Source organism: Agelaius phoeniceus, chromosome 4 (assembly GCF_051311805.1).
Source record: "Agelaius phoeniceus isolate bAgePho1 chromosome 4, bAgePho1.hap1, whole genome shotgun sequence".
In the NCBI taxonomy this organism is placed as follows: Eukaryota; Metazoa; Chordata; class Aves; order Passeriformes; family Icteridae; genus Agelaius; species Agelaius phoeniceus.
The window spans coordinates 71,902,955-71,930,292 of NC_135268.1; the positions used below are offsets into that span (position 1 = coordinate 71,902,955).

The window sequence follows — 27,338 nt, forward strand, 5'->3', positions numbered from 1 at the left end:
TTTTTTTTTTTTTTCCTTCCCCAAATCGCATCCAAGCAAATCTGCAACTGAGATGATTCAGAGCAGCAGCACTGGGGGCTGGTGAATCCCACCCTTGGCTGCTCCAGGGGGCACGGGCCAGCTCTGGATGGGCTGGGGGAGGGTTCAGGGAGAGGTGATCCTTCAGAAGGTCTGGTTTGGGGAGGGATGGGGGTTTGGAAGAGCCATTCTGGGGAGGGACGTGGATTTGGGGACAGATGTTCATTTAGGAGATGTGGGTTTGGGAAAGATGCAGATTTTGGGATGCAGTCTGGGGAGGGATGAGGGTTTTGGGGACAGATGTTCATTTAGGAGATGTGGGTTTGGGAAAGATGCAGATTTTGGGAAGGCTTTGGTATGGGGGTGATGCTGGTTTGGGATGGATGTGGATTTTGGGATGCAGTCTGGGGAGGGACATGGATTTGGGGACAGATGTTCATTCAGGAGACGTGGTTTTGGGAAGGATGCAGATTTTGGGAAGGGTGCTGGTTTGGAGGTGATGCTGGTTTGGGATGGATGCAGATTTTGAGAGGTGCTGGTTTCAGAGGGATGCTGCTCTGGGAGCAATGCTAATTTGGGGAGGGATGAGGGTTTGGAAGGTGCTGCTTTAGACAGGGTTGTTTATCTGGAGGATTCTGGTTTGGGATTGATGCTGGCTTGGCAGGAGGCAGATTTTGGGAGAGGTGCTGGTTTGGAAGGGATGCTGCTCTGAAGGGGTGATGGTTTGGGAAATGGTGTTTGTTGGGAGCATGCTGGCCCAGGAAGGATGCTGCTCTGGGGAGGGATGTGATTTGGGGATGCTGCTTTGGGGAGGGATGCTGCTCTGTGGGATGCTGGTTTGGGGAGAAATGCTGATTTTTGGGATGCTGCTTTGGGGAGAAATGCTGATTTTTGGGATGCTCCTTTGGGGAGGGATGCTGCTCTGTGGGATGCTGGTTTGGGGAGAGATGATGATTTTGGGATGCTGCTCTGTGGGATGCTGGTTTGGGGAGAGATGATGATTTTGGGATGCTGCTCTGTGGGATGCTGGTTTGACTGATGCTGCTCTGGGAGGGGACACTGGAGGGCAGTGATGGTGTTGGGATGGGAGAGAGCCCTGGGTGCACACCAACACCCCAAAGCCAGGGGCTGGGCTGCAGCACTGGGGTGCAGGGCAGGACTCTGTGCCCAGAGTGATCCATCAGTGCCACCCACAGCTCTCCTGCCTCTTCCCCCTCCTCTCCAAGGAAGCAGAGGGCAGGGAAAGCACTGGGAGAGGGGGAGACCAAAAGAAAAGGCACCTCTGGGGTTGGCACCAGCACATCCACGTCACCCATGGGCTGTCAGAAACATCTGCACAGGAAAAACACCACCCACAGCCCCCTGCCCCACCCAGCCATGAACATCCCTGCTGTTCCCAGATCCCTTTTCCAGCTACACCCAGGGCAACCTCAGCAAAGTGGAATTAATGTGCAGAGAGGAATCTGGTGCCTGTGAGCATCCACCCTGTGCTTCTCCCCCCCTCCAAACAATGCTGGGACTGGCTCACAGGGGCCAGGAGGGTCTGTCTGGGGAGGCTGGGAGGGGCTGGACAATGTGGGGGTGCTGCCAGCTCTGGTCCCACCTCTGGAGCGGTTTCATCTTCATCTTCATCTTCACATAAGGTGGGGAATTGAGGCAGAGAACCATAAAAATCAGTCTGGAAATCACTTGGGGTGGCTGAACATGTTTTTCCCCTTGCCCTCATTAGTTTCCCTCATTTTCTCCCCTCATTAACCTCCCTTTTCTGCTGGACAAACACCCCAGCCCCAATGAGAGGCGCTGCCCTGGGTGGGGAAGGGGCTGCTCTGCCAAAGGAAACGTTGATCCCACTGCAATCCTCCCTGGAAAACCTTGGTGTTTGTACCACAGGAAGCGATGCTGGAGGGGGCTGAACCCCAGAGCACCCCCCAGGGGAAACTGAGGCACACGGGGAAGCATTTAATGCATCAGTGCTGGGGCTCCCAGCTCCTGCCTGGTGATTTTAGAGCAGGGATCAACCCAGGGGGTGACAGTCCCGGGCTTTGGGGCTTTGCTGGGTGCCACCAGGGCCATTTCATTTTGTCCCCCTCATTAATCTCCCTTTTCTGCTGGCCAAACACCCCAGCCCCAATTAGAGGCGCTGCCCTGGGTGGGGATGGGGCTGCTCTGCCTGAGCATCCCAAAGTTGATCCCACTGCAGTCCTCCCTGGAAAACCTTGGTGTTTGTCCCAAAGTGCTTTGAAAAGCTCCACAGGCAGCGATGCTGGAGGGGCTGAACCCCAAGGGAAACTGAGGCACACGGGGAAGAAGCATTTTCTGCATCGGTGCTGGGGCTCCCGTGATTTTGGAGCAGGGATCAGCCCGGGGGTGACAATCCCGTGCTCTGGGGCTCTGCTGGGTGACACCAGGGCCATTTCCTCGCCTCGAGGGGGCTGAGGGTGGCCACAGCCCCTGACTCAGCCCTCGCTGGGACCGAGGGAGCGGCGAGTTCCCAGATTTGCCCCGCGATGCTGAATCACCCCCGTGGGGGATTTAACACCGGCATCATCACCACCATCCTCATTTCCCCATCCAAACCCATCCCTGCACAGCGGGAGCCCAAACCCTCTTACGTTGCAGGGCCGAGCAGGACGCAAAAAGCCCCCGGCTGGGAAAACTTTTCTTTAAAAGAGCCCCAAATGTCAGCTCTAAATTGGGTGTTAGGGGCTCGTGCTCCGTCTCTTCATTACTGTATCGTAAAATTACATTAGCCGGGAACGATCTGCATTCAAATGACTCTGTGTCTGGAATGATAACGCAGGAATATGAGATTAAAATGTAATTATGCTCTTTAAAGTCAAGGAAGGTTAATAAAATGTTTTTTCCGAGTTGCAGAGGCTCCGCAGCCGCGGAATCACTTACGGGAATCAAGGGCGGGATGAGGTGGGAAAGGGGAGGGGGAAAGGGGTGGGAAACACAAAAAAGGGGCTTTGGGAGGAAAATATTGGGGTCACCTGGGGTGAGTGATGGGATTAGGGATGCCAGGGGTGGGCAGAGCCAGCCCTGCTGGGCTGTGATGCTCCCTGGTACCCTGGGTACTGCTGGGCCCCCATCCCCATCCTTGCCCCCAGATGAGACCTTGGGGGTGCTCAGAGTGTGACCCCAAATCCTCCAACAGCAGCCCCAGGGTCCCTGCTCTGTGTGTCCAGCGTGGATTTGCTCTGCCACGTCCCTGCTCTTGCCCAGAGGATGCTCCTGCTCCCCTAAGAGCCCCCAGAGGCTCAGAGTGACACAGACAGCAGGGTGTCAGTGGCTGCCATCCCCATCCCGCGGGAATGAGGGAAATCCCAAAGGGGTTGGGAATGGGGCAGCAGCCTCAAATCTGCCCCCTTGCTCAGCCAAAACACGGCCCCAGCTCTTGTCCACACCAGCAAAGGGGCTGGGGCTGCCAGGGGGGCTCAGCCATGGAGGTCATGGAATCTTTGAGGCTGGAAAAGCTCTCCAAGATCATCCAGGCCAGCCATTCCCCCAGCACTGGCAAGGCCACCCTCCATGTCCCCAAGTGCCACATCCACAGGGCTTCTAAACCCCTCCAGGGATGGGAATTCACCCCAGGGCTGGAAAAACCTTTCCATGAAGGAATCTTCCCAAATATCCAAGCTGAACCTCCCCCTTCCTTCACGAACAGCGGGAGCTTCCCAGAGAGGTTTTGTCTCCCTTTTGGAGGCAGGAGAAGGGATGGAGGTGATGGAGCTTGGCTGCAGCAACCAGAGCTCCCAGGGCCAAAGTTTCACCAGGATAAATGAGAGTGACAAACCTGGATAAACCTGGAATGCTGGGAAATGGGGTGAATTTCACCGATTTTACTGACAAACATTCCATCAGGATAAAGCAGAGAAATGATGGAAAATGGGGTGAATTTCACTGATTTGCAGTGCCAACATTCAACCAGGATAAACCAGAGGAATGTTGGAAAATGGGGTGAATTTCACTGATTTTAGTGACAAACATTCCATCAGGATAAAGCAGAGAAATGATGGAAAATGGGGTGAATTTCACTGATTTGCAGTGCCAACATTCAACCAGGATAAACCAGAGGAATGTTGGAAAATGGGGTGAATTTCACTGATTTTAGTGACAACATCCAACCAGGATAAAGCAGAGAAATGCTGGAAAATGGGATGAATGTCACTGATTTTAGTGACAAACATTCCATCAGGATAAAAAAAGAGGAATGTTGGAAAATGGGGTGAATTTCATTGATTTTAGTGACAAACATTCCATCAGGATAAAGCAGAGAAATGTTGGAAAATGGGATGAATGTCAGTGATTTGCAGTGACAACATTCAACCAGGATAAAGCAGAGAAATGCTGGAAAATGGATGAATGTCAGTGATTTGCAGTGACAACATTCAACCAGGATAAATCAGAGAAATGCTGGAAAATGGGATGAATGTCACTGATTTTAGTGACAAACATTCCATCAGGATAAGCCAGAGGAGTGTTGGGAAATGGGATGAATTTCACTGATTTTTGCATTCCCTGCCTCTCTGTGGCTGGAGGGGGATGCAGCAGGGAAGGAGAAGCTTCTTGAAGGTGTCACATGGAGAGGGTCAGGCTGGCAAGGGAGAGCTCCCTGCCCCTGCCTGGGGCTCTAATGCTCCTCAAATGCATCTGTCACTGTCACCCTGGCCCCGTGGCTGATGGAGGGGAGGGGATCCTGCCCCTCCTCCCCTCACAGCACAGCTCAAGATGCTCCTCTGCTGCCCTGACAGCTGGAAAACAGCTCTGATGCCTCTTTAAAGGCAGCACAGGCAAAGTCAAGATTGGCTGGGGCACTGCTTTGATCATTTCCAGGGCCAAATCCATCCTGCTGGGCTCTGGATGTCACACAGGGAGGTCACTGACCAACAAGGGATGGATTTGTCCAAAAAAAAATGCTTGAAGGGACAGCATTAGAGGAAATTGCTCAGGCTGCAATCAGTTCTGTTCCCCAGCTCCCAGGGAGAGCACAGGCCTGGGGCTGGCAATAAAACTGCTGGTGGCATCCATGTGGGAGATCTGGGGAGGGATGGTGGGTTGGGGGATGCTGGTTTAGGGGATGCTGGTTTAGGGGATTCTGGTTTAGGGGATGCTGATTTAGGGGATGCTGGTTTGGGGGATGCTGATTTAGGGAAGGATGAGGATTTTTGGGATGCTGGTTTAGGGGATGCTGGTTTGTAGGATGCTGGTTTAGGGGATGCTGGTTTAGGGAAGGATGATGATTTTTGGGATGCTGGTTTAGGGAATGCTGCTTTAGGGAGGGATGCTGCTTTGGGGGATGCTGGTTTACGGAAGGATGGTGATTTTTGGGATGCTGGTTTGGGGAGGGATGCTGCTTTAGGGGATGCTGCTTTGGGGGATGCTGGTTTAGGGAGAGATGATGATTTTGGGATGCTGCTCTGTGGGATGCTGGTTTGGGGAGGGATGCTAGTTTGGGGGATGCTGCTTTAGGGAGAAATGCTGATTTTTGGGATGCTGCTCTGTGGGATGCTGCTTTGACTGATGCTGCTCTGGGAGGGGACACTGGAGGGCAGTGATGGTGCTGGGATGGGAGAGAGCCCTGGGTGCACACCAAGACCCCAAAGCCAGGGGCTGGGCTGCAGCACTGGGGTGCAGGGCAGGACTCTGTGCCCAGAGTGATCCATCAGTGCCACCCACAGCTCTCCTGCCTCTTCCCCCTCCTCTCCAAGGAAGCAGAGGGCAGGGAAAGCACTGGGAGAGGGGGAGACCAAAAGAAAAGGCACCTCTGGGGTTGGCACCAGCACATCCACGTCACCCATGGGCTGTCAGAGCCAGGGCCTGCTGTGGGTGCAGGCAGAGCAAACTCCTGGCTCTGGGTCAGCACCAGCCTGGGGTGCAGAGAGGTCCCTGCTGCCCACAGGGGTCTCAGTGCCCCAGGATCTGGGGGATTCACACCCAGCTGGGGCAGGTGATCCTTCCCTGAGCTCCAAAATGTGGGTGCAGAGGGAGAGTAAACCCTGGGTCCCCTGCAAGGGGGGACACAGAGGGTGAAATGTGCTGCCAAGGGTGCCAGAGGGTTAAGGAGGAGGAGCTGGGGGATGAAGGCTCGGAGAACCTGCAGTGAGGGGGAGATGAGCCCTGCCCTGATGTCCCAGCACAGCCCTTCCCTCCATGTGGCTCCTGCCCCTCCCTGCAGAACAGAGGGAGGAAATTTGGGCTGGAGGAAGTTTGGGATGGCTCCACCTGGATCCCTGCCCACCTCGGGACACCACCAGGAACTTTTGGGCACTGCAGGAACCTGTCAGAAGCGGTGGCTTTGGAAGCATCCAGGCTTTGCTGGCTCTGGGGATGCTCCCCCTTCCCTGGGGGAGGTGTGAGAGCTGAATCAGCCTGGGATGGCTCACAGCAAACACGGCACCAGCACTGCAATGGAGGGCATTTACTGCCTCTGAATCGGGGGGATTTTAGGAATTCTGTGCCTATTTTCTGACTGTTTATTATTTTAAGAAGTGTGATTTTCTATTTTTGCAGGGAATGGAGATGGGCTGTAAAGTCCTGCTGATGCAGACAGGGTCAGGATCAGCACAAAGCTGAGCCCCAGGCATGAGCAGCTCCTTCCCAACACCACAACTTTGCTCAGGTGCCTCTTGAGAGCAAATAAAGGTGTGCCCAAGGTGAGCTGAGCCAGCTGGAGGCTCGTTATGGCCCAGAACTTCAATTAAGTGGCACCAGCAGGGGGTTGTGGAGGTGACAAACCCTTTGATGTCACCTTACCCCAGCATATCCAGAACAGAAAACATCCAAGTTGGTTTTTCCTGGCTTTTTTTTGAGCAGCTCTCTGAAGCCCCCACGGGTTCAGGTGTCTGAGTCTCATCCCTGTGATGAGGCTGCTGCCAGAACCCCTCTGAAACCCCCCAACTGCAGCTGCCCCGTGCTGCTTTGGCTTTTTCCAGCCGATTTCCTCCTCTGCCAAGGGATTCACTCCATGACACCATTAAGGCTCAGGATGAAACCAATTAGGAGCCAGAGAGAGAGAGAGAGACAGAACCTGACTTTAAACATTTTATTAAGGCTTAAATGTCAATCAGCCAGCCAGGAGCTGGGCTGCTCACACGACATAAACCGAGTGGGTGGGATGGGATGGCTTTTCTACAAGAGTTGGATGAGCAGGGTGAGATCACTGCCAGCTCCTCCCACCTCAGCCCGGCCCATTCCGGGGTGAGAGACGCTCCCAGCAGGGAGGGGAGGGCCGGGTGGGGAAAGGGAGGAGGTCAGAGGAGGGAATTTGTGTGTGCTGTCACTTTTACCTGCTCCACAACCGGCTGGCTGCTGGTCGGACGTGGCGTGAACTCGCAATGAGGGGGGGGAAGCTGAGCTGGTCCAAAAGGCACCTGTGCTAAACCTCTGAGCCCCGGGGCAGTGCTGCAGACCAGTCCTGCATAAATACATATTCCTCCATAAAGAAGCTATGGCTTTTGTCATCCTCGGGCTCGAACCCCCCCAAACCCCCTCTAGACCGAGTCCTCTCTCCTCTCCGCGGCTCCTGGGCGGCTCCTGGGCGGCTCCCTGTGGACGCGGGGCACAGCAGCAGCTCCTTCTCGTCCTGCTGGGGCTCAGAAATGAACCCTCCTGACGTCGTGAGTGGCTGCTGCCCTCTTGCAGCTCCCGCAGTGGATGGGGGATGCTGGAGCCCGGGGCTCGGCCAGGCAGGGCCGGCACAGGAGGTGCCCGCAGGGGAGCTGGTACACGGGCTCGGCCTTGAAGTAGCAGGAGAAGGATTTGCCACAGGAAGCACAGCCCTGGCTCTGGGGGCTCCTGCCGTGCTCTGCAAAGCCAGAATCACAGAATCAGAACCACAGCAGGCTGGGAAAATCACAGAGTCAGAATCAGAATCACAGCAGGTTGGAAAATCACAGAATCAGAACCACAGCAGGCTGGGAAAATCACAGAGTCAGAATCAGAATCACAGCAGGTTGGAAAATCACAGAGTCAGAATCAGATTCAGAGCAGGCTGGAAAATCACAGATTTAGAATGACAGCAGGTTGGAAAATCACAGAATCAGAATTGATTCAGAATAAGAATCAGACAGAATAGGTTGGAAAATCATAGAATCAGAATCAGAAACACAGCAGGCTGGAAAATCACAGAATCAGAATCGGATTCAGAATCAGAATCAGACAGAATAGGTTGGAAAATCATAGAATCAGAATAGGTTGGAAGATCATAGAATCAGAATCAGATCAGGTTGGAAAATCATAGAATCAGAATCACAGCAGGCTGGAAAATCACAGAATCAGAATCGGATTCAGAATCAGAATCAGAGCAAGGTGGAAAATCACAGAATCAGATTCAGAGCAGGTTGGAAAATCACAGATTTAGAATGACAGTAGGCTGGAAAATCACAGAATCAGAACCTCAGCAGGTGGGAAAATCACAGAATCAGAATCAGAGCAGGTTGGAAAATCACAGATTTAGAATGACAGTAGGCTGGAAAATCACAGAATCAGAATCGGATTCAGAATCAGAATTAGACAGAATAGGTTGGAAAATCATAGAATCAGAATAGGTTGGAAGATCATAGAATCAGAATCAGAAACACAGCAGGCTGGAAAATCACAGAATCAGAATCGGATTCAGAATCAGAATCAGAATAGGTTGGAAAATCATAGAATCAAAGTCAGATCAGGTTGTAATATCACAGAATCAGAGTCAGAATCAGAATCAGAGCAAGGTGGAAAATCACAGAATCAGATTCAGAGCAGGTTGGAAAATCATAGAATCAGAACCTCAGCAGGTGGGAAAATCACAGAATCAGAATCAGAGCAGGCTGGAAAATCACAGATTTAGAATGACAGGAGGCTGGAAAATCACAGAATCAGAATCGGATTCAGAATCAGAATCAGAATAGGTTGGAAAATCACAGAGTCAGAAACAGAGCAGGTTGGAAAATCACAGAGTCAGAATCAGAGGAGGTTGGAAGAAGCTTCACAGATTACTGAGTGAACCAACAGCACCATGTCCAGGCTTTCCTGGAGGTTGCAGCACTCCCTGGGCAGCCCTTTCCAAAGTCTGATCCTGAAGCTCCCCTGGCACAGCTTTGAAACCAAGGGACAGGAGAAGTGGGTGAGGCAGGGAGTGTGACAAGTCCAGGCTGTGCCCCAGGTCCTGCAGACTCAGGGCACAGCTGTGACTCAGGACTGTGTCACCTCCCTGTCATCACCACAAGGAAAGGGAATGCTCCAGCTTCCAGGGCAGGCTGTGCTCAGAAAGGGATGGATCACATCAGCACTGGCACCATCAGGCTTTTAATTGAGGACAGATGACTGTAAAAAAGGGCTTTTCACTTTTACTGAGATGAAATCAGCCTCCCTGCAGCTCCTGCACAGCCATTCCCAGGTGGAACAGCTGAGGGGTCACTTTGCATTCCTGTCACACAGCACCCAGCCAGGGCTGCTCAGCTCTCAAACAGCAGCAAAAAGCTCAGGAGCTGAATGTCACTGTGAAACAGCAGAAGCTGTTTGGGGAGGGAGAGAGAGGGAAAAACACACAGGCAGATGGATGGACAGACAGACACAGCCCTTCTCAGGGTCCCTCTGAAGCCCCCACTCAGCCACGGGCAGGCAGAGCCTCAGCCAGGGGAAGAGAAACCAGGACATCTGAAGGTTCAGAGCTTCCCTGCAGCCCAAATGCAGGAATTTGGGAATGCAGGCACAGCTGGAAGGGGGGCAGGGCAGCAGCTGGGGGGGTGTGGCAGCCTGGATCAGGGACACCCAGTCCTGGTGGGATTCTGGGCACACACAGACCTGGCTGGCCTGGGCTGCTGCTGCTGCTGCTGTGACCTGCTCCTGCTAAGGGTGGATGTCACAGCAGGTGTTTCCAAGAATCATGGGATGGTTTGGGTTGGAAGGGATCATAAAGCCCCCATCCCATCCCATCCCATCCCATCCCATCCCATCCCATCCCATCCCATCCCATCCCATCCCATCCCATCCCATCCCATCCCATCCCATCCCATCCCATCCCACCCCTGCCATGGCAGGGACACCTTCCACCATTCCAGGTGGCTCCAAGCCCTGTCCAGCCTGGCCCTGGGCACTGCCAGGGATCCAGGGGCAGCCACAGCTGCTCTGGGCACCTGTGCCAGGGCCTGCCCACCCTGCCAGGGAACAATTCCTAATTCCCAATATCCAATCTCACCCTGCTCTTTTAGTTCACAAACATTCTCCTTTGTCCAGTCTGTATAAAAAGTGACTCTCCCTCTTTTTTCCAAGGCCCTGCAAGGCTGCAGCATTTGCTGGATTTCCAGCTCTCCTGCTGCATGCCCACACCAGACTCATTCTCCACCCACGTGCAGCTCCCCAGCTTGCTCCATCCACACAGCTCACAGGCACCACTGAACCTCTCAGCCCAAACTGCAGAGCTCTGAGAGCTCTCTGAACTGAGCTGGAGCAGGCTGAGCTCTGTGTCCATCCCAGATCATCCCAGGGCAGCCAAGAACACAGGAACATCACAGCACTGCTGCCACAGCCTGCTCTGACCCTGGGCATGGACAGCATCCCACCCCTTGTGGGCTCAGCAAGGTCTAACCTGCCTCAGTGGGAGAATAAAGCAGCCAAACTGCCGAGACAGAGGCAAGGACTGTGAAGTGAAGCTTGCTGGGAGACAATGAAATATTTTTCTATGGAATAAATCATAGGCTGGGGTCTGAACAAGACTCCCTGTCATCCCAGCCCCAGCTCCCACAGGTGCTCCAGGGGTGCCTGTTGCTCACCAAGGGCTGTGCCCAGGCTCCAGGAAGTGCTGCAGCCCCCCTCTCCTGGAGCCTGCTGCTGGCTCTTCATCAGCTTGGCTGTGAAGGAGGGCATGGAGCTGAGAGCTGAGGTCAGGGCAGTGTCCAAGCTCTCCGACAGCTTCTGCTCGTGGGACACCAGCTCTGCAAGGGAAACAGAGAAACCAGGTGTGCAAAGGGAACACAGAGAAACCAGGTGTGCAAAGGGAACACAGAGAAACCAGGAGTGCAAAGAGAAACACAGAGAAACCAGGTGTGCAAAGGGAAATAGAGAAACCAGGTGTGCAATGGGAAACAGAGACACCAGGTGTGCAAAGGGAACAAAGAGACCAAATCTGCAATGGGAAACACAGAGAAACCAGGTGTGCAAAGGGAAACAGAGAAACCAGGTGTGCAAAGGGAACACAGAGAAACCAGGAGTGCAAAGGGAAACAGAGACACCAGGTGTGCAAAGGGAAATAGAGACAAAATCTGCAATGGGAAACAGAGAAACCAGCTCTGCAAGGGAAACAGAGAAACCAGGTGTGCAAAGGGAGCACAGAGAAACCAGGGGTGCAAAGGGAACACAGAGAAACCAGGGGTGCAAAGGGAAACAGAGACACCAGGTGTGCAAAGGGAACACAGAGACACCAGGTGTGCAAGGGGAAATAGAGACAAAATCTGCAAGGGAACACAGAGAAACCAGGTGTGCAAAGGGAACACAGAGACCAAATCTGCAAAGGGAAATGGAGACCAGGTCTGGAAAGGGAAACCCAGAGATCAGATCTGCAAAGGGAAACAACAAGGATCAGGTCTGCAAAGGAAAACAGAGACCATGTGTGCAAAGGGAACACAGAGAGCAAATCTGCAAAGGGAAATGGAGACCAGGTGTGCAAAAGGAAACACAAACACCAGGTGTGCAAAGGGAAACATGGACCAGGTCTGCAAGAAAAAGATGGAGAGGCAGATGCTGGGAGAAAGGATCTGTGATGCAAACACAGCCTTGGCTCTGAACCTTGGAGGATTTTAGGAGCCCTGCCACTTGTTTTGTTGAGAGGTGTCTTTTCCCCACCAAGGGGCTGAGATTTGGGGTGGAGTGCCTCATCTCCTCTGGGTCCTGGAGGTGGGATGCCCTATGGATCACCACCATTCACGTGGTGTCCCAGAGCCAAGTTATACAGGACCAGAATCATTTAGGTTGGAAAAGTCTTCCAAGATCATGGAGTGCACCACTAAATCATGTCTCCATGTGCCACACCCTCATGGCTTTTAAATTCCATGATGGTATTTAAATCAGGATGGGCAGCCTGTGCCAGGGCTGGAGAACCCTTTGCATGAAGGGATTTTCCCTGATCCCACCCCAAACCTCTCCTGGCACACCCTGAGGCCATTTCCTCTTGTTCCTGGGAACAGAGCCTGACCCCCACCTGGCTGCACCTTCCTCCCATGGAGCTGTAGAAGTTGCAGGACTGCAAAAGGGCCAAACCCCAAATAACCCAGGAAGTTGTTTTTCCCTGAAACCCCTCAGCTGGATCCCAAGGATGCCAGCCCAGCGCTCCCAGCCTTGCTCCATGCAGCTCACAGAGAACATTTAAACCATTAATAAAATCTGTGGGACTTGTTTTTCCCTCTCTGTCCCAGTTGTGAGGCACAGGGCAGGGCTGGACCCTCCCTGCAGGGCTGCCCTGTGCAGCACCGACGGCGCTAATTAAGATGAAGCATGAAGAGAATGTTGTCTGCATCACTAATTCTGTGAAATCCAGCTCCCAGAGGAAAAGCTCACAATTGGTGCTGCACATTTCCTCCACCAATCAAGGCTGATGATCCAGTGAAGCATGAGCTCCATGGGCTGAGCACTCTGCTTTTATTTATGTATGGACACGGCTGCGCCGGGAGCTCCAGGAGCCACAGGGCAGCTCCTGCTTCTGTGGGGCTGGGGCACATCCTGGTGGGAGCTGGCACAGCCAAAATAACCAAAGATTCCTCCTAAAGCAGGGAATGAGCTCTAGGCTGAGGGATCAGAGCAGAAAGGTGCAGTCTGACTTCTCCCTACTCTTCCTGGTACCACCCCACACCAATTATTTTCAAGTGAAGAATTGATTTAAAATCAAACAGCCACCTAAGCTTTGTCCTCAAAATGTTTTTGGGCAGATTGAGAGAAGGGTGAAGGCAGTGACAGGTGCCAGCAGCTCTGGGTCACCTTTTGACATGTCACAGACCACACTGGCTTAGAGCAGAGCAGACTGAGCTCACCTGACCAGAGAGCCAACCATGAAATACCCACACCTGGATTTACACCCTTTGTCCTCAGCTGCCACATCCTCCTGGCTTTTAGATCCCTCCAGGGATGAGAACTCCACCACTGCCCTGGGCAGCTGTGCCAGGGCTGGACACCCCTTTCTGTGAAAGAATTGTTCCCAATATCCAACCTAACCCTCCCCTTGTTCCCTCTGTCCCTGATCCCTGGGAGCAGAGCCTGACCCCCACCTGGCTCCTCCCTTCTGTCAGGGAGGTGTTGACAACAACAAGGTCCCACCTGAGCCTCCTTGTCTCCAGATTTGCAGGACATTTGGCATTCCCAGCACCACTGAGAAAAGGATGGATGAAGGGAAAGCAGCACCCTTTCCCTTTCCCTGCAGCCATAAGTCCCATTTCTTGTCTCATTTAGCCTCTGAAGCAGGATTTCTGCTCTAACCACCCACAAATTCTGTGCAAGTCTCTCCCAGGCTGAGCTGTCCCTCCTCCCTGCAATTCCCTTGCTGTGGTTTGTTCTGTGTCCCATTCCTGTTTTCCTTCCCCCTCCCTCCTCATGATGAGCCAGGACTCCCTGTGCCATCACCACTGCAGCACCAGACATTTCTTTTCCTGTTTTTGCAGGACACAATAAATCCTCCTAGATAAAGAAACTTCAAACCAGGCTGGTGAGGAAAATATTGTCCCCACAGGGAAGGAAGAGAAAGGGAATACAAACTAAAAGGGGAACAGGGTGACCTGAGCAAACAAGGGCTGTGAAACACTGAACAAGGAACATGGGAGGTGGATGAAATGACCCAGCTCCACCAGCCAAACCCAGCTTGGAAACTTTCTAGAGGTGTGATGGGAACTTGCACTGGATTTGTCCTGGTTTGAAACCCCAGCCTGGGGCTGTCCCAACACTCAAGGAACAGAGGTGACCTGGGGAGCCACCATACCTGTGGAACAGTCCATCTGGATCAAGTGGGAATCACTGTCAGTTTTCATTTTTTTAGCACTGTTCTCTGAGGTAGAAGTGACAAGTAAGTTTGTAGCAGAAAAATAGGGCGGCTGCAGGGAGCCCTGATCCATGCAGTCCATTTTCCTTTTCAGAGAGGACATGGTGATGGAGGAGGGCACCAGGCTCTCCGAGGAGTGAGCCCTGCCCAGCAGGTTGGTGCCAGGGATGCTGTGCTGCAGCAGGAAGTGGTCTATCCTGGCCTTGAGGGTGGGGTGAGGTAGGGGCTGGGAGTGCTGGCTGAAGGCCACGCCCGTGAAGGGATCGCTGGGGACGCGGCCCCAGGACGCCTCGCTGCGGTTGCACTTCTCCAGGGTGCTCTGGTCAATCACCTTCCCAGAGGGCAGGAGCATGGGTAGAGTCATGATCTCCAGAGTGATGGGGTCCAGGAATTCTTCAGGGATGTCTTGGACAACGTCCACCAGCTTGTGCAGGGTCTGCTGCTCGTTGGCACTGAAGGGGACGCAGTCGCTCTCCATCGGCGTCCACAGCTCCGGCTTGAGGCTGCCGACGTCCTGGGCCAGGAACTGGGAGGCCACCTGGAAGACCCCCTCGATGACCTCCTGTGGGCAGGACTTGGCAGGCTGTCCCCACACCTCCAGCCTCTTGATGCTGGGCAGGCCCCCCCCGGCCACGTGGGTGATGCAGATTTTCAGGTGGGACACGTTGCTGAGCGAGGCCGGCCCTTTGTTCCAGAGATCTTGGGACACCGAGCCGGGGTAGGAGAAGACATTTTCCATCTGATGGAAGGGAGGCCTGGGCTTGAAGCCTCTGTGGCCAAAAGTCACTTTGCTCTGATTTTTTAGGACAGCTTTGCCCACCAGGGTGAAGGTGTCCTTGTCCGACACAGGCTGCCCGGCCAGACCTGAGCACTGCCCCTCAGGGCTCTGCCAAGAGGTTTTGTTGCATGAGGTAGAGGTGTAAATTTCCAGGCCAGAGAAGGTCTGGTAGCCCCCAGAGGAGATGTCAATGTTGATCCTGCAGATCTCCACGTTGAAGGGGAAGGAGATGGTGACGTGCACCGGGGGTTTGATGAAGTACTCGCTGCGGAAACCGCGGTTCCTCCTGGCCAGGTCCTCGGAGATCAGGTTCTCCACCTCGTAGCCATCAGCAGAGATCTGTGTGCCAGAGCAAAACTGGGGTCAGGATGGAGCAAGGAAACACAAGGAAGGCAATTTCACTTCCAGAGATTCTCAGGATGGCACTGACCAGGAGCCAAGGCTGAGGTTTCTGTGCAGCTCAGACCCTGCTGTAAGGCAGAGCAGACCCACCACTCCTTCCACTCCCACCCTCCTCCATCCCCTCTTCCTGCACCCTCTGTGTCCATGGGCAGACCTGACTTAACTGCTGGAAGAGTGGAAAATTCGGGAGAATTCATGGTTTTGGTGAGATAAGTCAAGAAGGAAGGGGTGGCTGGGAGCAGAGGATGAGCGTGTCTCCTCTCTCAGTCTCCCTTTTCAGCTGGGAGTCTCCTGATTTTCTTTGTGCCTACTTATCCACGTGGAAATGCACTTGGAATCACAGTTACATGGTCCCAGAGGAACTCTGCATGTTAATCAGTCTCTGGGAGCCACCCCAGTCATCCCTGAGGGAGATCCATCAAACCAGGCTGGGTCTGGTTTGGAACATCCCATCCCACCCTCTGCTCTGCTCCTGGGCAGCCTGGTTCAATCCATTCCCTTTCCTGAGTGCCCCAGACCCTGAGAAATCTGCAGCACTTGCTGAATGGACAAATACCAATGAGGAAAATCTATTTATTCCACCTGTTTAATATGGTCTTGATCATGACAATCACACCCAAACTCTGTGGCATGGCTGGGTCTCTCCACAAAAAACTTCCAGCACTGCTGCTTTTGCAGCACAGAACTTACAAAGCCAAGGCTGTCCTGCATTTTGGGCTGAGTTGGTGTGGAAATTGACAACTGAAAACCAGATTTGAATGAAAACTGAGTTTCTTAAAGAGATTCTGATGTGCTGAGTGAAACCAGAAATACTTGGAAAGGAACTTCACCAAGTTGTCATTTCACAATGTCACATTAATTGATAATTTCACATTATCAAGAGCTGTGAGTTCCAGTGGGCAGAGGGAAAGCTGGAATATTGCAGGGAAAAAGGGATCTCAAGCCAAAGGCACCTGGAAGCACATCATGCTGTCTGGTCATGAGATCCTGCAAAACTGGGGCTTTTCCCTCAGATATTTATTTAGTGTGTGCCACATCAGAGCAGTGATGCTGATTATCCCAGAGGAGCAGTGAACCAGCTCCTCCCCAGGATAATTCCACCTAATCCCTGCATCCCTCCCTCTCCCCAAAACCCCCTCCTCACTGTTTTACCTTGTTGCAGTGAATTCTTGGCTTGAACTGTGGGAGACAGACGTTTATTACCATCTTGGCAGCTGGAGAGAGGTCACTTGCTGAGCATCAGAGTCAGCTTGGAACAAAAAAAAATTAAAAATAAAGGAAGTGAATATCCATGAGCAGTGAAAGGATCTCATGTTTTGGGTGAGTTACAGGCTTGGGATTTCCTAAAATGCAGCTCAGATCTGAGTCCAGGAGGTGAAGCCAATATAAACCCAAATGAATGTGGTGGAGAGATGAGATTGAGGGGAAAAAAAATCACATTAATATTAATTAGTGAACCTGTGGAGAAAAAGCAAAAAGAAAATGGCTATTTTAACTAAAACCACCTATGAACAGAGCAGCAATTAGACCTGAAGGTTTATCAAAGATTGCAGGAGTTCTGTAGGTGTAGGAAAGCACCAGCACAGCACAGGAGACTGTCACAGTGAGTCAAGATTAACCACAAATATTAATAATTGGTGTTAAATAACTCCAAGGAGCAGAGGGCACAGAATAGCTCTGAGGGAGATGTCAACACCAAATTCTCCTGCCAGCATTCATTAAAGAAACTGAACACACCTTCTTTCCCATTGAAAAATAAAAGTGACTGGAATTGGCTGTCTCAGATCCCTTTCAAGAATGAAATTATGTGTGAGGTGAGAGCTTTAACCTCATGTTAACCCCAGCTTTAAAATGTCACTGCCCTGGGCAACCTTGCAAATCAGGGACTCGCTGCCTCCTTCAAGAACAAGCAGCTCTTTAATGATTTTCCACTGCTCTCGTGGTTCAGCCCAAATGAAATTGGCCTTCTGGGGGCACATTGGAAAGGCAGAGTTAATGAGCTGCCTGTGCTGCATCTGCAAGGAGAAAGGTGGAATTCAAAGCACAAATCCCCAAAAAAAAACCCAACCCAACATGGAATTGACACCTGCAGAGAGCAGGGCTTGGTTACAATGCCCTGAAAATGAAGCAGGTGTGAACCTTACAAGAGGAACAGGCACTTCTATCCCAAAATTTGGTGTGGCACCCATCAGGAGCAGGACAAGCACACACCACCTCTCCTCCAACATTACCTTCCTGCTTTTCTGAGTCTGAGAGGTTTCCAGAACTGGGCTGCCAGTGGGGAACTGTTTAAACTGGTCTGACTTTGGCACTCATATCTTGCAGGAGACTGAGTTCAACTACAGGCTGTGCCTCAAAGCTGCTCTTTCTGCCTCATTTTGAACCAAAAGTGGTAAATTCACTTGGCCCTCAGCACTGGTGCTGTGACAAGTGGCAAACCAACTCTCCTTGTTCCCTTCTTTGGGAAAACTCAAGATTCTCCCCCTGTTCTATCTCTCCTCACTTTCCTGGGCTGAAGACTTCTCCTGCAACATGGAAAGCTCTGTATGGGTATTTTATAGGATTTGTGACCTTGAGAACTTAACTCAGGTTAATTTTTCCAGTCTCAATCCCTCAGTAAGAAAATGGATTATTCTGCATTTCCAAGTCACTGCACTCCCTTCTGCTGAAAGACTCTGCTACAAATCTCATCCCTAAAGCTGAGTCACTGAGTTGCTTTTACCCATGGCTGGGCTTTTTTTTCCCTCCTCTCTCTTCAGTGTGAGGATGAAAAAAAAAAAGCCCAGCCTTCCTTAAGGTGAACAAAGATCTTTGGACTGAAGCACTGAAACATAGACCTGAAAAAAATCCTCAGTGGTTTTGAGCAAGGAGTTTTAAACCAGACTGTCTGGAATTTGTCACCACAACTCTTCCTGGTGTCCTGTGTGGGATTATGGAGCTGCTGCATTGTGGACATGAAATAAAGTCCTTGGAGCATGAAATGAATGTCCTGAGGTCAGAGCACCCCAAGCCTCAGTCCCACTCAGTATCCACATTCCATCCTAATGGAGAAACCCAGGCTGAGCCCTCAGCCCCAGCCCCATGGGGATGGAAACACGAGGAAACATCTCTGTGTGTGTTCCTGGCACCCAGCTCAGCCTCATGACTAAATACCCTCACAGAGGCACCAAATCCAACCACTGTAATTTAGGGCCAAGAAAGAAGCAACCACAGAGAAAAATGAATCATTAGGAGCTTTTATTTGTGGTGGAAGCATTTGAGGACCAAGGTACAAATGGACAGCACGGGAAATACAGATATCACCAGAGCAGAAACGGCCTCACAGAGCACAACTGAGCCACCACCCAGAGACCATTTCATCCAGCACCCAGCCATGGAGATGCACTGGGGAGAGGCTTTTTTCCCCCACTAGGCAGCCCTGGTGAGCAGTGCTGGGCAGAAGACTTTGTAGTGGAGGTAGCTGAGCTTCTCGGAGCGCGTGCGCTTGAGCAGAGGGAACCACTCCCAGAAGGGCAGCTCCACCACGGCGTAGCCCAGCAGCCGCAGCTGCCGCCGCTTCAGGCAGTGCAGCCCCAGCAGCCGCCTGGAGCCGTAGCAGAAGTGGTTCCTGTTGGACACCTGCAGGGCCAGCCTCACCTCCCCAGGCTGCCAGAGCCCTGCTTTAGGCTCAGCCTGTGATGTGGCACCTGTAGGAAGGGCTCCGCCCATACCCGTTGTGTCCCCTCTCTCCTGACTGGGAATCCTGGATTCATTCCCCACCTCTGTGGGACTCTGGTTATGAGCTCTCCCCTGTATGAGCTGAGACATTAAATCATCTGTCAGATTAACTCCCATGTCTCTCAGCTTCCTGGCTGCCACAGGGTCCTTGAAGTTGAAAGGGATGGGACGTCCATCCACGGACAAGCGCACCTCCAGGTCGCTGGACCTGGTGTGGGGCAGGATCATGTGGTTCTTCACATACTCAGGGCCTCCCAATATGCTCTCCAGGAGGGATGTGGCTTCCACAATTTCAGGCCTGACGTAGATTTCCCTCTCTGCAAAGCTTGAGACCATCTCAGTGAACTCCTGACAAAGCTGAGGCGTGAGGTGGCTGCCTTGGTAGGTGGGGCACTCGATTTCAACGCTCTTACCAAGGGTGAACAGGTCCTTGTTGAGCTCATATTTGCTACCTCTGGTTTTCTGGACAAACTCCTCCCTCAAAGCAAAGTCTATCAGCTCCTCTGGGAAGCGTTTGACAAAAGCCAGGCCAAGCAGAGCAGTAAGGAGATGCTCTGGAAACTTGCTAAACTCGTGGAGTTTTGCATGCAATTGCTTTATCAGGCTGGAGTAAAACTCCTCCTCGTTGGGAGGTTCATAGTCCAGGCACCCAAACGACCACAGGAATTTGGCAGCGTCCTTGCTCCGGCAGTAGGACACCTTGGAAGGCAACGAGGTGGCAACAGCAGCCAAAACATCCTCATCAAAGAAGTGCAGGGATGAGTAGGTGAGAGTGATGTGCATGATGCCCTGGATGTTTGTGGCAGGGATCCGAGCAGGAATCACCCTGCCCAGCTCCCTCATCAGGGGCAGGTGGTCCATGCGGGTGTAGCGCAGCATCTTGAGCACGTTCACCAAGGCGTAGGTGCTCATGTCCTCCATCTGCAGGGACACCCTGTCTGCAATCCTCCTCATGACGTGCTCAGAAATCCCACTGAGGGACTTGAAGAGCCCCAAGCAGATGGCACCCAGCTCCTCCAAGGTGAAGGAGTCCAAGTGCTTCAGGATGGTGCTCTCCACCTTCTGCGCCAAGTCCGCGGGCGACCTCCGGCCTTCGCCGATGATGTAAAGGAGCTGCACAAACTGGGGCAGGGTGAGGTCCTTCCAGTGCAGGTTGGCATAGCTGAACAGAATGCCCAGGTAGGAGGGCACGCTGCGGTCCAGGCAGCGCCAGCAATCCGCCACCAGCAGCAGCTGCTCCAGGCCCATGTCCCACGCCCGCCGGCAGAACTCGGCCTCGCACGCGTTGAGCAGGGGGTGGGAGGCTGGCACGGCCAAAGGGACACAAGCCTTTAAAACGTGGATGAGATCTGGGGTGCTGAACAGCCTGATGGAGGTGACAGCTCGGCGACACAGGGCGCTGAACCCGGCGTCCGACCCCAGCGCCGCGCGGCGCTCCGCCGGCAAACGGCTCAGCTTGAGGAAATAATCTGTGAGAAGCCCAGGGCTGCCCTCACAGCCAGCCACACTCTGTAAAATCCAGTCCCCTTCCTCTGCAGGGAGGGGCTGTGCTGGCTCAGTGCTGTCACAGGTGAGAGCTCTGTACTCAGGCCTGCCCTTGTGGAACGTGCGCGGGTCCTCCTTGGAGTCGTGCACTTCCCGCTTCTCCTTCTCTGCTTCCTCCTTGTACAGCCTGCTCTGCTCCAGGAGCACGGACTTGGACTTGGGCAGGGCACTCCTGACAGGTGACAAAGCTTGGGAAGAGGCAGTGGGGAGTGTCTGTGGAGCCTGTGCAGTGCCAGGGCTGGTGAACGTGTCACCCAGGGCCTGGCTGCTGTCCCTATCCCCGTGCTGCTGGGAGCCAGCCCTGCCTTTGGCATAGGCAGCTGGATTGTACAGCACTCTGTAGTCCTGTGGCTTCAGCAGCTGGATTGTAGCCCCTGATTGAGTCCCAGTCTTGCCTGCTCCTGGTTTATCTCTCTTTTCCTTCTTGCTTTTGCTGCTCCCACGCTTGGCTGTGGTGGAAATCGCTGTCACCCTGCTCAGCCTGGGCAATCTTCGGCACATTAGCACCGTAGCCATGGGTCTCAACTTAGTGGGGCTCAGAACTGCTTCCAGGTACTGAAAAAAGGGCAGACGGAGAGTCAGTGGCCTCCACTGAAATAGGGGTCTCCTTGAGCCAGCTCTCATAAGCTCTTGGAGATCTATTTCACACCCAAGAGAGCTCAGCTACCTTAGAAGGCATAAAATCAGCAGGATGGCTTCTGTGGCAGTGTTGGAAACAAAAAGGTTTTAATAAAAGGCAAAATAACAAAACTCTTTACAGAGAAAAACCGAGCCAGGTGCAAGAGGCCCTCCTTCCCCTGGTAAAACACCTCACAAAAGTGATTATTTCCTTTTATTCTCTTCTTTTTCTAGTAAATTGCCAGGTGAGACTTTCTGGCTCCTGTCCAATTTGCCATCCTTAAGTATGAGGTGAAATCCCTGGGTCCTATAAGATGCCTTTTTCACCTAATGGAAGAGAGAAACTTCTAAGCTTATTTCCTTTTTAAGGAGACAAAAGATAGTTTTGTCAACAAAGGGCACATTCCTGCACTGCACCTCACAGGCAGCACCTTTTGATCAATCCTTCAGCTACCCAAAGGGAGCTGGCACTGCTCAGGGCAGCTGGGTCCCTGCAAAGCCACCATGGAATGTCACCTCATGCAAAGGCAGCTCAGGATGAGCACCCAGGAGAGCTGGGCTTGGAGTAGAAGGCAGCCAGGCATGACCTGCTACTCAGCAGATACAAGAAACCTGGCACAGATTAGGAGAGTTAAGAAAAAAATCATTGTTTTTTTCATTTTTAAGAGAGCCAAGCTGCTTTTTCTTTCATTCTGATCAATGAAAATGTGTTTTTGTAGAAGAGCTGCAGCTTCAAGAGGCTTTGTGTGTTCAGACAGAGCATTCTGCTGCTTTGGTCATGGTGCTCTGAATCACTGACCACCTCAGAAGTAGTCCAAATATCCAGGGTCCCACACTGCCCTTTGCACCTGGAGACAGCATGTGGAGCAAAGCCTCCACAGAACCAGAGCAGAGAGCGAAAACTGGCCCAGAACCTGCAGGTGGAGCTTGGAGAAATGAAGAAATGTGGGAGAAGAGCAGGGGAGAAGTAACACAAATCATTACGTGATGCCACATCCCAGGAGCAGAGCTTTGAGCTTCAGATTTTGAGAGCATTTCCAAGAGTTTTAGGGTACAGGAGGTTTAAAAATGGCTGGTGCCTTCCTAACTCCTGCCTGAAACAGCTACAGCTTGGAGGGTGAGGATGAGAAATCCGTGGGAGTCCAGCTGGGTGCTGCCAGCCTGCACTGAGCCCTGTTTACCACCCTTGAAATGCTGATAAAAAAAATAAAATAGAGCACCAGGTGTCAGATTTTTCCCTCAGTTCCTTATCTCACCCAAATATCCATCACACAGGTGCTGGATAAAAACCCCTCAGTCCCACGTGGAGCTGGGCAATCAGGAAAGGCAAAGCCTGGCAGAGATGTTGCCACTGCAAAACATTTTGTGCTCCCCACACACACATGGAGATGAATCCTCAGGGACACCCCTGGGAGCTCTGCTTGGATCCACAGCTTCCTGATCAGGGATGGAGCAAGATGTGGCATCAGTGCAGGCAAACTCAGTTTTGCAGCAGCAAAATGGGCACTTTGGGGCACAAGAGGAGGGTTTGGGGTGTGTGAGCAGCACAGTGCAGCTCTGGCTGAGCAGAAACTGGGGTTTTTTGGTGGGTAAGGATCCCCTCGTTCCCCATGATTCAGGGACAGCTTCCACTACCCCAGGTTGCTCCAAGCCCTGCTCAACCTGGCCTTGGACACTTCCAGGGATGGGACATCTGCTGCTTCTCTGTGCCACTGAAGCAGATGAGGACATTTTGCATCCTCTGCTCCATGGGCAGAGCTTGGAGGCAGCAAACAGCAGCCAAGAGGGAGGAGAAGCTGCTGGAGCAGAAACCACCTCAGCAGAGAGGTGAGAAAACCAACTGGGCTGGGGGGAAAGGAAAGGCAAACTGAAATGTGGATTTGTGGGGGGAGCCATGCAAGGAGGAGGGTACAAGAGAGGCCAATGTGTTTTTAGGATGATCTGTAAATATTGTGAGCTGCTCAACAACCCCCTGGGCACCTTCTCTGTACTTCCAAACACCCTGAGGCAGCCCCAGGAGCAGACCAGGCTCTGTCCCACAGCCCCCAGGCTGTTCCAAGGCTGTGACTGTCCCATCCCAGCATGAGGAGTCAAATCCTGCCAGGCAGGAGAGGCTCTGCCCCTTCCTGCCTGTCTGAGGGGCAGGAAATGGAAAAGCCTCCTCAGAAGCTGAGCAGGAAACACAAACCAAGAGCTGGATTTCAAAGCTCTCCTGCTCAGCTCAAGGAATGTCTGATCAAATGTTCATTCCTGGCTGTGGTGTCCAGCCTGAAGTGGCCTCAGGTGACAGATGCTGGAGACAGGGGACAAAGCTCAGACTGCACCTGCCTGGAGGAAGGAGAAATCCCTCCAACATCTCCTCCTCAGCACCTCACACAGCCTGGAGCATTAGAGAGGCTGGACCAAGCTCCAAAAATCATCTTGAACAAGAGGAGGTTGATCCAGGTGAGCCTTTCCCAGAGATTCCCAGAGATTTCCTTGTCTGACTTGACTTTTGAGTGTCTTCATCCATTTTTCTGCTAACAAACCTCAGGTTATTGATATAAACCAACTCCTCCCTGCTGTGAAAGGTGATTTTCCCCAGGAAACCCAGCCCTGCTGCTCCCAGAGCCCCTCCCAACAACAACAGCCCCAGTTCAAAGCCAGGGAATCAATCAAAGGCCTGGGGAAGGCTCTCAAAGTGCTGCTAAGAATATCCTCCAGGGACTGACTGACTGTGGAGCTGTGACACATTTGGGAATCCAGGCAGTGCAGAGGCTGCTTCTCTCCTCCTTTGCTCCAAATCCAGCCAAAAAGAGAAGACCACAAACAGCTGAGCCAGGCTGGGATGGGACAAGGCAGTTCCAAGGACCCTCAAGGGCAATGGGGCTGCTCCATGTGATTTTTCCAGGATTTCTCCCACCCCTGGGCAAATCTTTGTGATCTTTCCAGTTTCCAGCCCATTTCTCTTTCAGTTCCACCCACACTTCCATGGATTTACCTCTTTTCACCTTGAGCAGTCCTTTCCTTTCCTTCCCTTCCCTTCCTTTCCCCTTCCATTTTTATAGGCTGTTTTTTTTTTTTTTGTGAGAGTGTAGTTGGTTTTGGATTTTTTGTAGTTTTGACTTTAAAATTTTAAAGTCAAAGCTAAATTTTAAAATTTTGTTGGTTTCAAGTCTCCCCAGGTAATTTTTGTTAAAGGTTTTAGGATGAACTATGGTTTTTGCTTGTAGAGTAGATTTTTTATATTTGGTTTTGTTTTGATTGGGTTAAGAGTTATTGTATGAGTGATTCTTTTGTTTGATTTGGGTAAAGGTTTGTTGTTGTTTAGGGTTTTAGTGGAAAGTGTTTTTTTATGGGTGATTAGGTTTACAATTTGGTTGTATTTAGGAATGTCTACTCCTTCCTCCTCACATCCCAACTCCTCCCCAGCTCTGGGCAGGTCTCTGCAGAAATTTCCCTTCCAGCAGCCCCAAGGAGCCCAGGGAATTTTGGAGCTGGGCCCAGCAGGCTGGGAATGCCCCTGGAGGAGCTGCTCAGGCATGGAAACACCTCGAAGTGTCAGAGCTGGAAAAGAATATTGCCAGGGGAATGCCACCCAGCCCAGGGGCTCAGCTCTGTGCAAGGGAGGGTTGGTGCATCCCAAAAATTCCCTGTGTCCTGTCCCTCCATCCCTTGTCCCCAGTTCCTCTCCAGCCCTCCTGGAGCCCCTTTAGGCCCTGCAAGGGGTTCTGAAATCCCTCCTGGAGCCTTCTCCTCCCCAGGTGAGCACCCCCAGCTCTCCCAGCCTCACCCCAGAGCACAGGGGCTCCAGCCCTGGAGCATTTCCATGCAATTCCCTTCTCCCAGGGCAGGGCTGGAAGCCCCAGTGCTGCTGCTCACCCCTACAGCTGCAGCTACACACACATAACACACAAACATTAGCACACAAACACAGATATATATACACATATCACAGAATAATCACAGAATGATGAGGTTGGAAGAGACCTCTAAGATCATCGAGTCCAACCTGTGCCCTCACACCTCAACCAGACTCTAGCCCCAAGTGCCATGGCCAGGCTTTTTTAAACACATCCAGAGATGGTGATTCTACCCCCTCCCTGAGAAGAGTATTCCAGTACTTTATTTTTCTTTTGGTGAAAATTTTTTTTCTAATACCAAACCTATACCTTCCCTGAAAAAGCTTGAGACTGTGTCCTCTGGCTCTGTCAGAGACCGACCCCAGCTGTCCACAGCCTCCCTTCAGGAAGGTGTAGAGAGCAATAAGGTCACCTCTGAGCCTCCTCTTCTCCAGGCTAAACAACCCCAGCTCTTTAAAGCGCTCCTCTAAAACAAATGCCTACAGCCCTCGGTATTCCCAGGCGGTCTCCCATCCAAGTACTGCCCGGGCCCGACCCTGCTTAGCTTCCCAGATCAGACGTTCTCAGGGTGGTACGGCCACGGGCAATACACCTATATGAACACACACCTATAGCCATGTGGGGCCATGCAGCCCAGGGCAGGACGCGGGCGGCCCCGCCGGCTGAGGGGGCGGCTCGGGGAGAAGGGAAGGGGCCGGGGAGCGGGGATGAGCAGGAGAAGGGGCCGGGACTCACCGGGGCCGCTCCAGCGCCGCCGCCGCCGCCACCTCCTGCCCCCTTCGCCTCCTCCCGCCGCTTCCGGTCGCGCGGCGGTGACGCCACTTCCGGTTCCCGGCGCGGGCGCGCGCGCGGCCTGCGGGTGGCGCCAGTAGCGCGTGCCCCCCCGTCCCTTCATGGTCACGTGACGTAAAATAAATCACGTGACAGCGCCGAGTCACGTGGGGCACAGTGGGCGCCGCCATGACGGGCCTGGGGCCGCCCCGAGGCCCCGGGCGCGGCCTGAGAAGCTGTGGCTGTCCCTGGAGCCCTGGCGGTGTCCAAGGCCAGGTTGGACCGGGCTTGGAGCAGCCTGGGGCAGTGGAAGGTGTCCCGGCCATGGCAGGGGGGTGGGATTGGATGGGCTTTGCTGCCCCTTCCAACCCAGAGCGTTCTGTGGCTGGTGGCATTCACATTTTCTGGAAAAATCCCTTTATCCAGGATTTTTCTCCTGGGAAGCTGAGAAGCCTCAGAGAAAAAGGAAAACAATATTATCTGATTTGCTTCTCCTGGGTTTTGCTCCTTTGGAATGTGGGGATTGTTTACCCATTGGTGATTGTTTCATTGGTTTCACGTAAATTGTTTTGACTCATTGGCCCATCAGTGCCAAGCTCTGTGTTGGGACTCTGGAGAGAGTCAGGAGTTTTCATTATTATCTTTATACCCTTCTGTAAGTATCCTTTCTGTATTCTTTAGTATAGTTTAGTATAGCATTCTTTATTATAATATAGTATCATAAAGTATTAAATTAGCCTTCTGAGACCATGGAGTCAGATTCATCATTCCTTCCTTTGTATGGGGGCAACCCAAATACAGTACTGGCTCTGTGAGGCTGTGGTTGCAGAACACAGAAACTTGCTGGGTACCTGCACACCCAGAGATGTCCTTTCTGTGTTCCCAGTGTGAAAAATGTGTATTTTATGATTGGCTTTTCGCAAATATGAAAATTAATATTATATGTGTTGTGTTAGAAAGTTATGCTGTATTAATTCTCTTAAGTGGTGTGTTAAATATAGTTTTAGGTTATAACATAATGTTAAAATAGAAACTATGTTATGTAAGATACTTTTTTTAAAGAGGGGAATGAGGTACTTGTGCTGAGATAGCAGCCACAGGACACCTGAATCTTTCAGAGAAAAAGAATTTATTGCTCCCTTATCAGAAGAAACGAACTTCTTCCCACCTCACTCAGCCCTGAAGAGCTGTCAGGATTAAGAGGAAGAAGCTGACACTGACCTGACAGAATCCTGTGTTTGAATGGAATTTATGCATCATGTATGAGGTGTATGAATATGCAACAGGCTGTTGCTTTTAAGAGTTAATCCTCCGTTAATGTGGGTCCTTTTTTGGGCTTATTTCACCCAGAAAGAGGTACCTGGACTGTCCATAACTCTTTGTTTCTATTGTTTTGTATTATCCTAATTCAAATTGTCCAAATTATTATTACTCTAATTATATTGCTATTTTAATAACCATTTTATTACTATTAAACTTTTAAAATTTTAAAAACAAGTGATTGGCATTTTTCACACCAGGGAGGCACCAGCCCCGTGCTGCTGTGGGTTGGGGCCATGTGTGGGGTGTGTGGGAGGCTCTGTGTGAGCTGACACCCTCACTGCAGCTGTCCTGAGAGAACAGGGGGATTCTGGAGCTGTGGAGC

At 52.1% G+C, this 27,338-nt stretch overlaps 2 protein-coding genes and 1 long non-coding RNA gene across 4 annotated transcripts; 1 reads left to right on the forward strand and 2 right to left on the reverse strand.

Annotated features, from left to right (window-relative positions):
• Positions 1-7,481: 7,481 nt before the first annotated feature.
• On the reverse strand, positions 7,482-25,757 carry UBOX5 (U-box domain containing 5). Its single transcript, XM_054632719.2, has 5 exons — positions 25,658-25,757; positions 16,353-16,449; positions 13,961-15,137; positions 10,773-10,934; positions 7,482-7,825 (listed from the first exon to the last, which is right to left on the reverse strand). Exons 2-5 carry the CDS (start codon positions 16,404-16,406, stop codon positions 7,614-7,616), a joined length of 1,605 nt encoding a protein of 534 aa, XP_054488694.1. The 5' UTR covers positions 16,407-16,449; positions 25,658-25,757; the 3' UTR covers positions 7,482-7,613.
• On the reverse strand, positions 18,421-25,728 carry FASTKD5 (FAST kinase domains 5). 2 transcript variants are annotated; one of them, XM_054632718.2, is made up of 2 exons: positions 25,658-25,728; positions 18,421-21,017 (listed from the first exon to the last, which is right to left on the reverse strand). In XM_054632718.2, the coding sequence occupies exon 2, from the start codon at positions 20,976-20,978 to the stop codon at positions 18,609-18,611; it is 2,370 nt and encodes a 789-aa protein (XP_054488693.2). In that variant the 5' UTR covers positions 20,979-21,017; positions 25,658-25,728; the 3' UTR covers positions 18,421-18,608. The 2 variants fall into 2 exon arrangements, with proteins under 2 accessions (XP_054488693.2, XP_054488692.2); XM_054632717.2 differs by lacking the exon at positions 25,658-25,728 and adding an exon at positions 25,531-25,646.
• A 127-nt stretch (positions 25,758-25,884) lies between the features above and the next one.
• Positions 25,885-27,190, forward strand: LOC143693995 (uncharacterized). The gene is made up of 2 exons (XR_013182182.1): positions 25,885-26,348; positions 26,756-27,190. It is a non-coding gene; the product is annotated as an uncharacterized LOC143693995 (long non-coding RNA).
• Positions 27,191-27,338: the final 148 nt, after the last annotated feature.

Excerpts from the sequence above, each read along its gene's own strand:
- UBOX5 (XM_054632719.2), bottom strand. The coding sequence starts at position 16,406 with ATGGTAATAAACGTCTGTCTCCCACAGTTCAAGCCAAGAATTCACTGC. Across the intron at positions 15,138-16,352 it reads CAAGAATTCACTGCAACAAG|ATCTCTGCTGATGGCTACGA; the intron begins GTAAAACAGTGA and ends TCTGGCACACAG. Across the intron at positions 7,826-10,772 it reads GAGCCTGGGCACAGCCCTTG|AGCACGGCAGGAGCCCCCAG; the intron begins GTGAGCAACAGG and ends CTGGCTTTGCAG.
- FASTKD5 (XM_054632718.2), bottom strand. The coding sequence starts at position 20,978 with ATGGCTACGGTGCTAATGTGCCGAAGATTGCCCAGGCTGAGCAGGGTG.